Genomic DNA, 16,516 nt, shown 5'->3' with positions numbered 1-16,516 from the left:
AAAAAAAAAAAATCATCGTACTGTGTTCCTGACATAAAATTTGTTATGCACCCTCCCACACAAAATACACTAACACGATGACATGAGGCTTTGTTAGTATTTAATCCCCTGTAAACCTGTCATTACCAGGCCCGTTTCACTTACTGATACTAGCCATCTTTGTTAAATGTTTGTTACCAAATTGAAGGTTTAGCTAAAGGGCAATGCTAAAGAGGTAAATAATTATTAAAGTGAATGGTCATGTTAAGTGTTACCTTAAGGTGTATTATTTGCAAACATATCCAAGGCTTTGTAGAACAGTTAAGTATTGCTAAGAATTGGGAGAATATAGTGGCTGGGTGTGGTGGCTCAGGCTGGTAATCCTAGCACTCTGGGAGGCTCGGGTGGGTAGATTACACTGAACTCAGGAGTTCTAGAACAGCCTGAGCAAAGGGAGACCAGGTCGTTACTAACAATAGAAAAACTAGCTGGGTTTTGTGTTGGGTATGTGTAGTCTCAGCTACTTGGGAGGCAGAGGCAAGAGGTCGCAGGATCCTAAGAGTTTGAGGTTGCTATGAGCTATGGCGCCATGGCACTCTACCCAGGCTGGCAGAATAAGACTATCTTTAAAAAAAAGAGAGAGCGTATAGCTTGAAATCAGGCTGTTAAGACCTAGATTTCTACCATAAAAGTTTTCTTTGACAATTCAAGAATAAACTGTAGCATAGTAGCCATACAAAACCTTTTTTTTTTTTTTTGAGACAGTTTCACTTTGTTGCCCTAGCTGCTAAGCTACAAGCACCAAGCCTACAAAACCATTTCTTTCTTTTTTTTTTTTTTTCTGAGACAGAGTCTCAAGCTGCTTCCCTGGGTAGAGGGTTGTGGCATCACAGCTCACAGTTAACTTTAAACTCTTGGGCTTAAATGATTCTTTTGCCTCAGTCTCCCAAGTAGCTGGGACTGTAGACACCTGCCACAATGCCTGGCTACTTTTTGTTGCAGTTGTCGTTGTTTAGCTGGCCCAGGCTAGGCTTGAAACCACCAGCTTCAGCGTATGTGGCTAGCACCATAATCCCTGTTCTATGGGCGCCGAGCCTATAAAAACCATTTTTTATACCAATACAGTACATTCAACTAAAGGTATCACATTAACTTACAACAGTTCAAAGCCAGAGACTCATTGTTTTTCCATTACTGCCTTTAAAAGAAACATCTTTTGACTTGGCACCTGTAGCTCAAGTGGCTAAGGCACCAGCCACATATACCAGAGCTGGCAAGTTTGAATCCAGCCCAGGCCTGCCAAAGCAACAATGACCACTACAACCAAAAAATGGCTGGGTGTTGTGGTGGGCGCCTATAGTCCCAGCTACTTGGGAGGCGGGGGCAAGAGAATTGCTTAGGCCCAGGAGTTGGAGGGTGCTGTGAGCTATGATGTCATAGCTCTCTACCTAGGGCAACAGCTTGAGTTTCTGTCTCAAAAAAAAAAAAATCTTTTAAAACTAAAAGATTTTGGGATCACTTGCACTAAGTTCAAGACCAGCCTGAGCAAGAGCAAGACCCTTTCTCTACTAAAAATAGAAAAATTAGCCAGATGTTGTGGAAGATGCCTATAGTCCCAGCTACTTGGGAAGCTGAGGCATGAGGATCACTGGAGCAAGAGTTTGAGGTTGTGAGTTATGATGCCAGGACACTTAAACCAACGGTGACAGAATAAGACTCTGAGGGAAAAAAAGCCCCAAATACTCTTTAGCTGGGTTTGATACTCACACTCAAGCAAGTAATAATATGCTCTATGAAGGTATGATCTTTAAAGTGTACATTACTGTGGGATTTTTTTCTCCTTTCAATCTCCAGCCACTGATACTAAAACAATTAAAAGTAAACCTGAGGCCAGGTGAGGTGATTCACACCTGCAATCCCAGCATTTGGGATGCTGAGGTGAGTGGATTGCCTGAGCTCACAGGTTTGAGACCAGCCTGAACTAGACCTAGACCCCCATCTCTAAAAATAGCCAGGCATTGTGGTGGGCACTTGCAGTCCTAGCTACTTGGGAGGCTGAGGCAAGAGAATCGCTTAAACCCAGGAGTTTGAGGTTGCTGTGAGCTATGACACCACAGTACTACTAAGGGAGACAAAGTGAGACTGTCTCAAAAAAAAAGCAACAAAGTAAACCTGAGAATCAGAAAGTCGAATATTCTGGCTTTGTCCTTGTTTTACAGATGAAATACTCTACCCCTCACTGCCCTTCCACCCTGAAAAGCAAAGGAACAAACAAAAAACCCAGCTGAGACAATAATGATGCTAGAATGGGCAACATATAAAATTAATGAAAAGTATCCTCCATGTAAATGCAAATTTTTAAAAAAATTAATGAAAAGTAAACAGTAGTCAGTAGACATTAACACCAATCCTGCTTTTAATAATTTTATTTTTGTCTAATTTTTGTTACTTTAGTTTCCCATAGCACCTTGGCAATGTTGAAAACAAATACAAATACAAGGATGTACTCATTTTAACATTTTATGCATGAGCATGTGTCATACCATTTTGGGAGGGGACATTTTTGACAATAGAAACAAACCTACGCAATGGACAAAATAGAAGTCAGAGAACTGGTTCTAAACCCCAACCCCTCACATTTAAGAGATGTCACTCAAAGGACACCTGAATCAGGATTTTAAAAAAAGCTGATATGGATATTTCTTTACACATGCTACTCAGTATTCTGTGCTGAAAAGTGAAAATAAAACCATTTAACACACAGTCTGTTGATATCTGAGTTGTACTTTTAGGAACTGTCTACTCAAAGATTCACAAAAAGTCCTCAGCTTTAAAAATTAAACTTTAAGTTATTTAATAATCAAGTGAATTGTAAAATAGAATTGATTCTCAACTTGAAAACAAATTCAACTCCTTAAAATATCCTCCTTCAGTTCATAAAAAGTGAAATGTCTAAGTATTTTCTTGGACACTCAGTTGAGCTACATTAGCATATGCCAAAAAGCCCAGTTAAATTAATGGCCACCAAATCTAAGGAAATATAAAATATTAGAAAACTTTACCTGTCATATAATTAAGAATTTATAAAATCCCCTTAAAAGAAACACATGTCCTCTTCTGAGTTTGCCTTTTCTGTTAAAAAAGAAAAACTGGTACTTTTAAAATGATTAATATATATTGCCAACACAAATATCAGAGAATTAACTCCAGTGTTGTTTGACTGTGTCAGAGTAAAGCCAGTGGACATTTAAGCAAAGAGACTAATTAGTAAGGCCATACCTAATAAACTAGAGAAGGGTTCAGTAACTTTTAAATGCTATTTTCTGTTCCAGCAACATTGTTTTCTAGTGTAAACACTAGTGAAGATGCTAATACTCCATCATTTAAGCCTTGTACAAGCAAACATGGTTATTTAAAAAGAAAATGGAATGTGAAATATTCAAGCTACCTTCATTTTAGGAACCAAAAATAAATGAGAATTCTGCGTGTCATCTGATCTCCTGTACACTGAGCACTTAGGACCACCATAACCCTGTATCACTGAAGTATTATCTTCCTCTAAAATACGGTTGAAAAAAATTCACTATTTTAATGTGCCTATTTTTGGCAAAACTGAAATTATTCAGATTAGACAGGCCGTTGACATTACGAAAACCTTAATTATCAGGATAAAAAATGGAGGCAGGTTTTGCAATGTCTCTATGTACTTCCTCTAAACTGCAAGGTAATAATAACTTCTTTTCATTCAGTAAAAACTTATGGCAGAACATCACTGTATCAGACATTCAACAGCCTAAGGAAAAATGGTAAATCATAAAGCTGACGAAAAATTTTGATATTGACATTTTTCCATCTAAAGAACCAAATAAATAATTGAACTACAATGAACACCCACCCTCATCAATAATAGAGTAATGCTGGGAAAAAAGCCAACAGTTTTCACACAACTCACAGGCATCATTTAGATAAAATCCTTAAATCTGGTGTAATAAAATAAATGCTAAATACATACTGTGAATATATATTATATATACACACACACATACACACACACTTATTCTTCTCTATATATCCCATCAAATGGGAACTATTAGTTGTAATGAGGCAAATTAAATTAAAAACACTATGAGAAATTTAAAAAATGGTCATGTCTTCAAATTAAATTTCTACTTTCAGTAATGTTTAGGGAAAAAGCAAAAATACACTTGCTTTCTTCAAAAGAAGACTCTTAAAAGACTTTTTTTTGTGTTACAATTAGAATCTTTAGATTTTTAGAAACATTAAGACACACAAGCATACATATAATACAAGCCTACATCTGTGACACATTGTTTAAAAAAAGTATGTTTCATTTTAAGTGCAATAATTAAGTTTATAATCCTTACCAAGTGATTTTTACAAAATGTTTATTCTCTTAAATCCAATGCATTCACAGGATGTTAACACTTTAATGTTTATCATTTCCACCAACTGCAGCATTATCTAAGTAAACAAAAATAAGCACTTTTATCATAGATGTAGTCAGTGATTATTAATACTTTCCTTAAAAGGACCTAAACTTCCCCCAAATTTCAGCACAGGTAGTTTCATTGTATGTTTCATCTACTAAGCGATTTAAAAAATAGTGTGTAGAAATGAATAGTTTCAAACTGAGCAATATGTTATACCATGTTATAAAATCCAACAAATCAAAAGCAATTGCCAAGCTGAATAATAAGTTACAAAGAAATAATTCTGGCTTGTACAGAAATGTGCAGTGTTTTCCAAGCTCTTAATAGTTACCCACTAATACAAATTTTCGAAGCTTAACTTAGAGTTGGAAGATAAGTTTCACAGTAATGTAATTTTAACTTCCATTTACATTCATTTTAATATATTACTAAGATGTTTAGTCTATGTCACAATGGTGCTTTCCAGTGTTCACAATTTACAGTTTCAATTTGTACATATGTAATTCACTAACATAAGGGACAGTTCTTACGTATTACAAACTATCCATAAAAAGAAAAACAAAAGCCACCTTACATAGAACTCTGAACATGGTATGACTTAAAACAGATTAATGCAACATGGTTTTTAATAGTAGAGCCACTTCCTAAATACCAGCATGTAAACTTGTCTATTTAACATATGAAAACTATATAACTTTATCCACTGAGAAAATACACATTAATTTTCTTCAACCATTTTCTTCATCTTAAAAATCTCAAGACTTGCTGGTTCTGTTTCAGTGAATTCCAAACTGTATCTTTTTTTCAGGGTGGGGGAAGAAATGAAGGAGGGAAAATAATACTCTGTAAACAGAAAAAAGATTCCCCCCAAATTAAGCCTTTTAAAAATGTTTTTTTACTTCTACACTATTTCACTTTTTAAAGTAAGTTACAATGTTTCACCTTAAACATTAATGCAAATAAATTATTGTAGGGTTAGTTTGCCCTACCATTCTGGGACCTAAAATTCTGTAAGTGAACAGAAGAGTAAATATTTCATGTTCAATTGAATCTGAAATTTAGAACAGTTGAATCATTTGACTAGACTTGTCAAAGCAGTTACAAACACAGAATTCATTATGTGGTTATTCTGCTTTGGGGAGTGGGCAAAGAACAGAGAGTATCATAGAGTATCCAAAAAACGTTTGTTTCCCATGTTAGGGGAAAAATCACAGGGCAGTTTAAAACTCTGAAGGCTATCGATTCAGGTCTAAGATGAATTTTTTTCAATTTTCTGAATAAACTTTTTTCCTTGAGTATCAAACTGATTGGTAGTCACATTTCCAAGTACAACTTCTTGGATGAAATATTAGTAAGCTCAGAAAGACAGACTAAATTTCAAACTAGGAAGAAAAAACTACTCAAGTATTACATTCAGTTTTAAAATCATTTACTAACACAACAGATTTGGCTTCAATCGCTCTTGTCCACACTCACATCCACAACAGGCACTCCAGCCACAGATCTGCTTTGCAACAAAAGGCGATATAGCCAGAGATGGCATTTTCCAAGCCAAACTTTTAAATAGATTAAAAAAAGTAATTTCTAATTTTACAGAATTGCTTGTTCAAAAAATATTTTCTCTCACTCCCTCATCTCCTATACTGAAGGATGTATAATGTTTTCTTCAAGCTAAATCTGAACGTTCAAAATTGATTCTAAGCAGAAAATCTCTGCAAATTAAAATCAAAAACAAAAATAGAAAAATTATATATTTTTATATATGTGTGTATATATATATATATATATTTATACTGATTGGAATCCTCCAGCATTTAAAAAATCACATTAGAGATGAATTTTGGGATCCTACTGCTCACAACGCCAAAATCCATAATGATTTAAGGACATACATCTTCCTGTTTCCTTTCTGGCGAAACCCTCCCCTCCAAAACAGTTCAATATAGCCACGGCTCAAGTTTAATGGGAAGAGAGAAAAGTTTGTGAAAAGTTTTTTTTTTTTCTTTTTTTACTTTGGTGATCTGGGTGGCACATATTGCTCTTTGCCATTACGTCGAGTCACTCCCTGAGGTATTGCCCTATGGCTAAACTGGCGTCTCTGTTCCCTGATTTTTCCAGCTGCTCCCCTGGCTGTGGCATTGCCTCGGAAGCCAGAATAATCCTTGTTAGCCCTTGCTTCTGGCTTCTCATGCGGTTTCTCAACAGACTTCTCAGGAGCTCCATTCTCTTCATTTTTGGTGGGAGACACTACATTGGAGCGAAGTTCCCGCAGTGGTTGCACAAGAACTGAAGACGGCTCTTTTGGGGGCTTCTGGCACACTTCAGCATAACTTAACTTTCGGGGTTCCTTTGAAGCAATAAGAAACAAGCAAAAAAGAAATTTATGGCACATATTCTCTAAATAACAAAGGACCAAAAAATCATGTTAACACAAGAAAATCATAGTTATCTTAGAGGAAAGGGCAATGGGCATTCTCACATACACTGCTGATAAAATATACTGGTAAAATCTTAAAAAGTATTTGTTGAAAATAATAAGAAGGCTTAGCCATTTATTTATGATATAATAACTTCCTTTTTTTTGAGACAGAGTCTTACTAGGTCACCCTCAGTAGAGTGCTTTGGCTTCACAGCTCACAGCAACCTCAAAACTCTTGGACTTAGGCAATTCTCTTGCCTCAGCTTCCCAAATAGCTGAGACTACAGAAATCTGCCACAACACCCACCTATTTTTTTTTATTGTTGCAGATATCATTGTTGTTTTAGCTGGCCTGGGCCAGGCCTGAACTTGCCAGCCTCAGTGTACCTCAGCCTACCACAGAGCTGTGGGCACCAAGCCATCTCTGAAAACTTCTGAGAGTGAATCAATAAGAACTGCAGCAAAGCAGGTAGATGCCAATAGAATATTAATAGAAGACTAACAAAAAGTCTTAATTACCTCATCTGAAAAAGGCATGATATATTATGAATAAAGCACAAACGTTTTATTAGTGGTCTTAGCACTTACTAAGCATTCCAGTCAAAGCTTTTTAAAAATTACTGTCATTATTAAAGTATTTTCAACATACAGTAAAGAGCAATACTAAAATCATACTAGTTATATCACTAAATAGGATTTTAGGGGCTCAGAGCCTACAGCTCAGTGGCTAAGGTGCCAGCCACATACATCAGAGCTGGCAGGCTTGAATCCAATCTGGGCCTACCAAACAACGACAACAGCAACAATGACAAAAAAAAGGCCTGGCACTGGCTCGGCACTTGTAGCTCAGCGGCCAGCGCACCAGCCACATAACCACTGGCAGGTTTGAATCCAGCCTGGGACTACCAAAAAACAATGACAACTAGAATTAAAAAATAGCCAGGTGGTGTGGCAGATGCCTGTAGTCCCAGCTGCTTGGGAGGATCTGTCTCAAAAAAAAAGCCTGGCATTGTGGTGGATGCCTGTAGTCCCACCTAACTGGGCAGGTGAGACAAGAGAATTGCTTAAGCCCAAGAGTTTGAGGTTGCTGTGAGCTGTGACCATGGCACTCCACCTAGGGCCACACTATGAGACTCTGTCTCAAAAAACAAATAAATAAATAAAATAAAATAAGAAGGATTTTAGATAAAGTTTGTGTTTCTTCCTCTTCACTTTCCAAAGTATAAAATTGTGTAACAATTCTGAAATGTTCATACAAATGGGAGTAGCCTCTCAGTGGCTAGAGACTTAGCTGGCATATATGTAACAAGCAGCTCAATGTTTTGTTATGCTATCAAAATGACAATTTCATCATAAGTTGGAAAAGAAAAGAAGTTTTGCTTTACATAATATGATCAGGGAAAAAAAAATATACAACCAGTACCCCTTGAACAACTACTTTAACATTTAATCATTACAAGTCTTAGGTAACACATTAGGAAAGCAATATAAAAAATGAACTACAGGCTTGGCGCCTGTGGCTCAAGTGGCTAAGGCGCCAGCCACATACACCTAAGGTGGTGGGTTCAAATCCAGCCCGGGCCCGCCAAACAACAATGATGGCTACAACCAAAGAAATAGCCGAGCATTGTGGGGGGCGTCTGTGGTCCCAGCTACTCCCAGGGAGGCTGAGGCAGGAGACTCACTTGAGCCCAGGAGTTGGAGGTTGCTGTGAGCTGTGATGCCATGGCACTCTACCCAGGGGGACAGCTTGAGGCTGTCTCCAAAAAAACAAACAAACAAACAAACAAAAAAAAGAACTACAGAAAAAACATAATAATAAAAAAAAATGACCACTGATTTTTTTTTCTCTTATTGTTAACCAAAAAATAAAAGTTGCTTCATCTAAGGATTACAACATTCACTGCTGTTCTACATACTGCTAAATATGGGCTTGGTTTCAGGGAGTTTTTTTTGTTTTCTGCCTACACCTGTCCCCATTTTTCTACTTTTATGACTAAGGTAGAAATACTGTTTATTGAATGGAAAAGTGAAAACAAGTACAACACAAACACAGGTCTAATTGTCTTTAGTACTCAGGGACTTTTTAAATAAAAAGGTGTAAAATGTAATAACAAATTGTCTTCACATGGGCTGCTCACTATAAAAGAAATTTCCTTGGGCAACAGCAACATAATTATTCCTAGAATTTAAAAGTACGCACATGTATCTTCTTATGTTGTATGCCCTAAATATATACAATAAAATTTATTTAAAAAAACAGAACAGGCTTGGCGCCTATAGCTCAGCGGCAAGGGCGCTAGCCACATACACAGGAGCTGGAGGGTTTGAATCCAGCCTGGACCTGCCAAACAACAATGACAATTACAACCAAAAAAATAGCTGGGTGCCCATCCCAGCTACTTAGGAGGCTGAGGACAGAGAATTGCCTAAGTCCAAGAGTTGGAGGTTGCTGTGAGCTGTGACGCCATGGCACTCTAGCTAGGGTGACATAGTGAGACTCTGACTTAAACAAAACAAAACAAAAAAAAACAGAACAATTAATAATTTTTCATTCCCTCAACATGATATAAAAGTCCCAACTCTCTGTAGTGACTTTAAATTCCTTTGGTTTCCTTCTGATGTAGGCAGCATCAATTTGGGATACTTCTGAATGAATCTAATCTAACAAAGTTTTCTTCTTCTTTTTTGAAACAGTTTCACTATGTTGCATTTGGTAGAGTGCCATGGCTTGACAGTTCACAGTAACCTCATATTCTTGAGTTTAAGTAATGTTCTTGCCTCAGCCTCCCAAGCAGCTGGGGCTATCGCCACCTACAAAGCCAGGCTATTTTTTTGTTGTATCTGTCATTGCAGATTAGCAGGCCTGGGCTGGGTTTGAACCCACCAGCCTGGGTGTATGTGGCCAGTGCCCTAACCACTCAGCTACAGGTGCTGAGCCCAGATCTAACTAAATACTATAATAAATTAGATAACTATTTTTTTCACATATTTTTTCACATGTAAACAAAACTCTTCAAGTTACCTGCAGAGCCACAGCTACAGCTGCATTTATGTTACTATTACATGGTGAAGCAGTATTTGCCCTTGATGGCTTGGTAGTACTTGGGGAAGAAACTGGTATCTGGTTGAGAACATCCTTCTGAACAGTGGTATCCTCTACTAAATCCTTTTCTTGCTGAGTTGTGCTAAAGAAAAAAAAAAGCTTGAAATTAGACTTAGAATAGCATCAAAGAACAGTTAGGCAAGGGAATGGATGAAAAAATAATTCATTGTTGAAGTCTTCTATACTAAAACATGTACCTTAATGCAGGAATCTCAGTTGCACCTGGAGGACTGGGAGTCATACTTAGTTGTTGGGCAGAAGTGCAGTCTGTCTGCTCATCATCTGCAGGCACTGGGCAACTCACTCTCAACTCTTCATTATCCTTAACATAAAAAGATATTTCAAAATTACACTTAGACGTTTTCCCAAAGAAGATACACAAGTGGCCAGTAAGTACATGAGAAGATAATCAATATAATGTGTTACTACAGGAAGTAAATCTAAGCCGCAATGAGGTCAGATGTAGTGGCTCACACCTGTGATCTAAACACTTTTGGAATCCTTCAGTGAGATAATCACTTGAGGCCAAGGGTTCAAGACCAGCCTGACCAAAGGCTAGACCTAATCTCTAAACAAAAAAATAAAAAAATTAGCTGGGCGTGGAGGCTCCTGCTTGTAGTCCCTGCTACTCCAAAGGTTGAGGCAAGGGAATGGCTTGAACCTAGGAGTCTAAAGTCTGTAGTGATGACACTACACTCTAGTCCAGAGACAAAACAAGACCAGACCCTGTCTCAAGCAAAACAAAAAGCAGGCCAGGTAAGGTGGCAAAAACGCTAAAATCCTAGCACCCTGGACGGGCCAGGAGAGGGGATTGCTTGAGCTTGTGTGGGGTGCCTATAGTCTCAGCCACTCGAAGACTGAGGCAAGAGGATTGCTTGAGCCCAAGAGTTTGAAGTTCCTGAGCTAGGCTGACATCACAGCACTCTACCCAGGGTGACAAATTGAGACTCTGTGTCAAAACAAACAAATAAAGGACACATCCACAAAACAAAATAATAATAATAAAATAAATTGCTCAATAGGTTTAAATAGTAATGTTTGGATAAAGTTTGTAGAAAATACACAAGAAAAATACAAAAATTAAGAAAACCCAAAAGAAGAAAAGAAGAAAGGAAGAATTTATCAGAGAGATTATACAGAAAAATTTCCTATGATGGACCAAGTCCCAGACTTGAAAGGGTCCACTAAGCATCCAGTGCAATTAATGTAAAAGGGCCATACTAAGATAAATCAATATTCACAGAATACCAAAGGTAAAGAAAAAAATTCTTTTTCCAGAGAAAAGAACAAAATAGATCACTGAGATCAGGAATCAGAGCCCTTAGATTCTCAAAGATCTCAGGAAGCTAGTGCATTCGTTCATCCATTTATCGATCTAGCTAGCTAGCCATGATGTCAGACTAGCTGACAGATCCTCTTGTTTCACTTGCCCAAGTGGCTGGAACTACAGGCGTCCACCACAATGCTAGGCTAATCTTTTGTTTTTAGTAGAAACTGGTCTTGCTCTTGCTTAGGCTGATTTCTAACTGCTGATCTCAGGAGGGTTGTGGTGGGTTGGGAGGTTTAGGAAGGAGAACTGCTTAAACCCAAGAGTTTGAGATTACTATGAGCTATGATACTACCATGGCACTCTACCAAGTGAACTCAGTGGGTAGGGCACCTGCCCCATATAACCAAGGGTGGCAGGTTCAAAGCCGGCCCCAGCCAAACTGCAATGAAAAATAGCCGGGCATTGTGGCGGGTACCTGTAGTCCCAGCTGCTCAGGAGGCTGACGCAAAAGAATCACCTAAGTCCAGGAGTTGGAGGTTGCTGTGAGCTGTGATGCCACAGCACTCTAACAAGGGTGACAAAATGAGACTCTGTCTCAAAAAAACAAACACACAAACAACATGTGACAGGATGTGTTCCATAAAACCTCAAATTACTAAAGAAAGAAAGGAAATTATTATCATCAAGCCACAATGTTTAAATCTAAGTGGGACAGGAGAAGAAGAAATGCATTTAGGGAGGAGACAGACATGTCACTGCTAAGATACTAAAGATATTTAAAGGCGATAATTGCGTTGAGATTACAATGGGAAGTACACTTTATTATTACTATTTAAAAGTGTATACCTAAGCCTGGGGCGGTGGCTCACGTCTATAATCCTAACACTCTGGGTGGCTGAGGCCAGTGGACTGTATGAGCTCATGGGTTCAAGACCAGCCTGAGCCACAGCAAGACCTCGTCCCTAAAAATAGCTGTATATTGTGGTTGGTGCATGTAGTCCCCGCTATTTGAGAGGCTGAGACAAGGGAATCAATCGCTTGAGCCCAAGAGTTGGAGGTTGCTGTGAGATATGACGCCATGATACTCTAACAAGGGTGACAAAGTGAGACTCTGTCTCCAAAAAAAAGAAAAAAAGAAAAGCGTGTATCTCTGTATCATTATCTCTGAGAAGCTACCAATTGTAAAATGTATCATTATTTTATGTATCACCAAGGGGAAACAAAAACACTGCCACTTAAACAATAGATTTTTTTTTTTTAAGACAGAGTCTCAATTTGTTACCCTCGGTAGAATGTCGTGGCATCACAGCTCACAGCAACCTCCAGCACTTGGGCTTAGGAGATTCTCTTGCCTCAGCCTCCTGAGTAGCTGAGACTACAAGCACCTGCCACAACACCTGGCTTTGTTTTTGTTTTTTTGGTTTTTTTTGAGACAAAGCCTCAAGCTATAGCCCTGGGTAGACTGCAGTGGTGTTACAGCTCACAGCATCCTCAAACTCCTGGGCTTAAGCAATTCTCTTGCCTCAGCCTCCCAAGTAGTGGGGACTACAGGCGCCTATCACAATGCCCGGCTATTTTTTTGGTGGTAGTTGTCATTGTTGTTTGGCAGGCCTGGACTGGAATTGAACCCGCCGGCTCTGGTGTATGTGGATGGTGGCACAGACACTTAAGCTACAGGTACCACCAACCCAGCTATTTGTTGTTGCAGTTTGGCCATAGCTGGGTTTGAATCCGCCACCCTTGTTATTTGGGGCTGCTGCCCTACTCACTGAGCCACAGGCGCTGCCCCACAATAGTAGCTTTTAAATAATTATAAGAAAGCCTAACTGTTTTTTTTTTTTTTTTTTGAGACAATCTCACTGTTATCCTAGGTAGAGAGCAACAAATGAATGGTGTGACCATAGCATATAGAGTGCAGCACTGTGATCATAGCTCACTGCAACCTCAAATTCCTGGGCTCAAGAGATCCTTCTGCCTCAGACTCCTGAGTATGTGGGACTGCAGGCATGCACTACTAGGTCTACATAATTTTTCTTTTCTTTTTCTTTTTTTTTTTTTTCTCCAACTCTTGGCTTCAAGTGATCCTCCTGCCTCCATCTCCCAAAGTGATAGGATTATAGACCTGTCTTTTTCATTAGAAGTCTAAATTTACTATGCACATGTAATGTCACAGTAAAAAAGAAAAAAACCCAACTGAATTAAAAGGTAGAAAATGCAAAGTTAGTGAGACCAGAGGATTTCAAATATGGAGAGGTCTACAATCAAAAATATTATAGGATGGCCTATCTATTCTCTATTACTTGAAAAATTGAAGTTACCAAGTTAGCTCAGAATTCATTTATATCACTGGTTAATTATAGGCACTTAATGTGGTAATGACAACTTTGATTTAGCTTGCATTTAACTTTCAGTTCTAAAAATCTAACCTGATTGGTACTAAGACATGCAAAAGCCAAGGAATGCCTTACTGACCTTGTGTAGTTCTATCACAAATCTTTAAAACATTCTATGTATGCTGAAAACTTGATGAATAAAAATTATGACAGAAATACATACTATGTGCAAATAAAATTTTAAACAATAGGGTGGTGCCTGTGGCTCAATGAGTAGGGTGCCAGCCTGATATGCTGAGGGTGGTGGGTTCAAAACCAGCCCTGGCCAAACTGCAACAAAAAAACGCTGGGTGTTGTGGCCGGTTCCTGTAGTCCCAGCAACTCAGGAGGCTGAGGCAAGAGAATCGCCTAAGCCCAAGAGCTGGAGGTTGCTGTGAGCTGTGATGCCACAGCCCTATACCCAGGGAAACAAAGTGAGATTGTCTCTTAAAAAAAAAAAAAAATTTAAGCGATAACCCTAAAAATAAAGTCTAAATATGGTCTCATAAGGTAACAGAGAATTATATTAAATGCTTCCATGTTTACCTTTTCTTTGTAGACACCTTTAACAACATCAGACATCCTATTCTCCAAAACAAGTTCACCTGGCATTCTTGATGAACTTCCAGGTAAAGGAGGAAAATTTGAGGCTAGTAAGTCAAACTTTGGTGTTGGAGGCTTTGCTTCAGCTGTTGAAGGATGGGGTCTCTAAAGGATACAAATAATAAAAGAAGTCACATGCCTATTTAATTCTCTAATCTTATGCCACAAACATTTAAAGCTGTAAAAAAAGAAACAAAACCTCTAGCCTAATGCACTGAATTGTCTCCCTTATAAAATACCTGGTTTCTTGGCTCAGTTTAGCTATTATTAGTCCTTATCAATCTTAATTATCTTTAGTCAGTTCTTTCCTATTTCTTTTGCAAACTCTGCCCTACTCTTAAACCTTCTAAACCAGTGGTTCTCAACCTTCCTAATGCTGCAACCCTTTACTACAGTTCCTCATGTTGTGGTGAACCCCAACCATAAAATTATTTCTGTGGCTACTTCGTAACTGTAATTTTGCCACTATTATGAATCGTAATGTAAATATGTGATATGCAGGAGACCCCCAAAGGGGTCGCGACCCACAGGTTGAGAACCACTATTCTAACCAATTTCCACTGTTCACAGATTTCTAAATTTGTTACACCTCCTTCCATAACAAAAAAATACACACATATCCCAGCACATAGGGAAGTCAAGGTGGGAGGATCAGTTGAGTCCAGGAATTTGAGACCAGCCTGAGTAAGAATGAGACCCTGTATCTACCAAAAATAGAAAAACTAGCCAGGTGTGGTAGTGTACACCTGTAGTCACAGCTACTTGGGACGCTGAGGCAGGAGGGTCACTTGAGCAGGTTATGTTGACATGATTGCATTGTAGCCTGAGCAACAAAACAACTCTGTCCACCTCTCCCAAAACCCTATACAATATGCACCTTACCTACACATGGCATTGTTTTGTCTCTACATAGTTTCAAGAAAGAACATTATCTTTTTTCCATCTAACAGTTTGGAAAATCTTACCTTTGCCTTCTATCTACCAAATTATTATGTCCTGACAAGACTGTCACACGTGCCTCCTCTAGGTTCTCATCTCTGCACTCATAACTCAATTAAAATAGTTGCTGGCAAGTCACCAATGCCTTTCACAATGGAAAACCTGACATTTTATTTTTTCTGACCTCAAGTGTTAAATTCTTTCCTTTGGGAGTACATTCTTCTTTTGGTTTTTGGGATAGTTCTCTTAGTTCTTCTCAGAGCTGACAGTCATGTGCTTCTCTCGACTACTTCTTAAATTTTGATGGGTTTTTGTTAACTTATGAAAACAATCATTGAATTGTACACTTTAAATATTTCCAACCCAGATCTTTACTTGAAACTCATGAATACACTTGCCCATTTTGCTACATCAATTCAATTCCCCTCCCAATTTTGCTTGGACACTTCAAACAACATACTAAATAATCTCATTTTCTGCCAAAAGCAACTGCTTATAATCCACAAGATTCCATATTTGAAAGACTTTTATCATTCTTCAGAGCATGAGCATACCCTTCATGATCTCATTAATTCCTATCACTTCAATTACTATGATTAATCTATCAATCCTAAATTTGATCTCTGCGATCTCCCTCCTGAATTAATAACTCCTCTACCCTGTCCTTTCTGTTGGAAGGCATGCCAGTCTCCTTTTCTTTCACACCAAATTTTAGTCCTCAATCATGACATTCAAAGCACATTAAAAAGACTCTAAATCTAACCACTTTCTTCCAACTGTTGAGGACCACCCTAGGCAACATGATAAGACCCTCTCTGTACAAAAATTCAAATACTTAGCCAGGCATGGTGGTATGTTCCTGTAGTCACAGCTATTTGGGAAGCGGAGGCAAGAGGATCACAGGTGCTCAGTTGTTTGAGGCTATAGTGAGCTATGATCATGTTACTGCCCTCAAACCTGGGTAAAAGAGTAAGGCCCAGTCTTTTTTTTTTTTTTTTTTTGAGATAGTCTCACTTTGTCACCCAGAGGTTGAGTGCTGTGGCATCACCTTAGCTCATGGAAACCTTGAACTCTTAAGCTCTAGCAATTATCTTGCCTCAGCCTCCTGAGTAGCTGGGATATAGGTGCTGGCTACCACAACTGGCTAATTTTTCTATTTTTCATTAGAAACAGGGTTTTAATCTAGTTCACACTGGTCTCAAACTCCTGAGCTCAAGCAATTTACCCACGTAGGCCACCTGGAGTGCTAGGATTATAGGAATGTGCTACCACACCTGGCAGACACCCCATCTCTTGAAAAAAATGAAAGAAAAGAATTGTTGCCTAGGCTCTGTGTCTGTAGCTCAAGCAGCCAAGGTGCCAGCCACATACACCAGA

At 38.5% G+C, this 16,516-nt stretch overlaps 1 protein-coding gene across 5 annotated transcripts in view; it reads right to left on the bottom strand.

Moving 5' to 3' along the window:
* Positions 1–2,483: 2,483 nt before the first annotated feature.
* Positions 2,484–16,516, bottom strand: part of LARP4 (La ribonucleoprotein domain family member 4) — an 80,022-nt gene continuing 65,989 nt past the window's right edge. For 4 of the 5 annotated variants that reach the window (XM_012805480.2, XM_023513704.1, XM_023513706.1 and 1 more), the window contains exons 12-15: positions 14,144–14,305; positions 10,153–10,277; positions 9,875–10,037; positions 2,484–6,777 (exon numbers count right to left, since the gene is read on the bottom strand). In XM_012805480.2, the coding sequence (XP_012660934.1) occupies positions 6,439–6,777; positions 9,875–10,037; positions 10,153–10,277; positions 14,144–14,305 (789 nt within the window). In that variant the 3' untranslated portion in view covers positions 2,484–6,438. The remainder of the gene's footprint in view (positions 6,778–9,874; positions 10,038–10,152; positions 10,278–14,143; positions 14,306–16,516) is intronic. The other variant, XM_023513705.1, reaches the window with a different exon arrangement.

Source organism: Otolemur garnettii, unplaced genomic scaffold (assembly GCF_000181295.1).
Source record: "Otolemur garnettii isolate 467f Iridium unplaced genomic scaffold, OtoGar3 scaffold00043, whole genome shotgun sequence".
In the NCBI taxonomy this organism is placed as follows: Eukaryota; Metazoa; Chordata; class Mammalia; order Primates; family Galagidae; genus Otolemur; species Otolemur garnettii.
The sequence above is the reverse complement of the archived record's forward strand: the minus strand, read 5'-3'. Positions and strand labels throughout refer to the sequence as shown.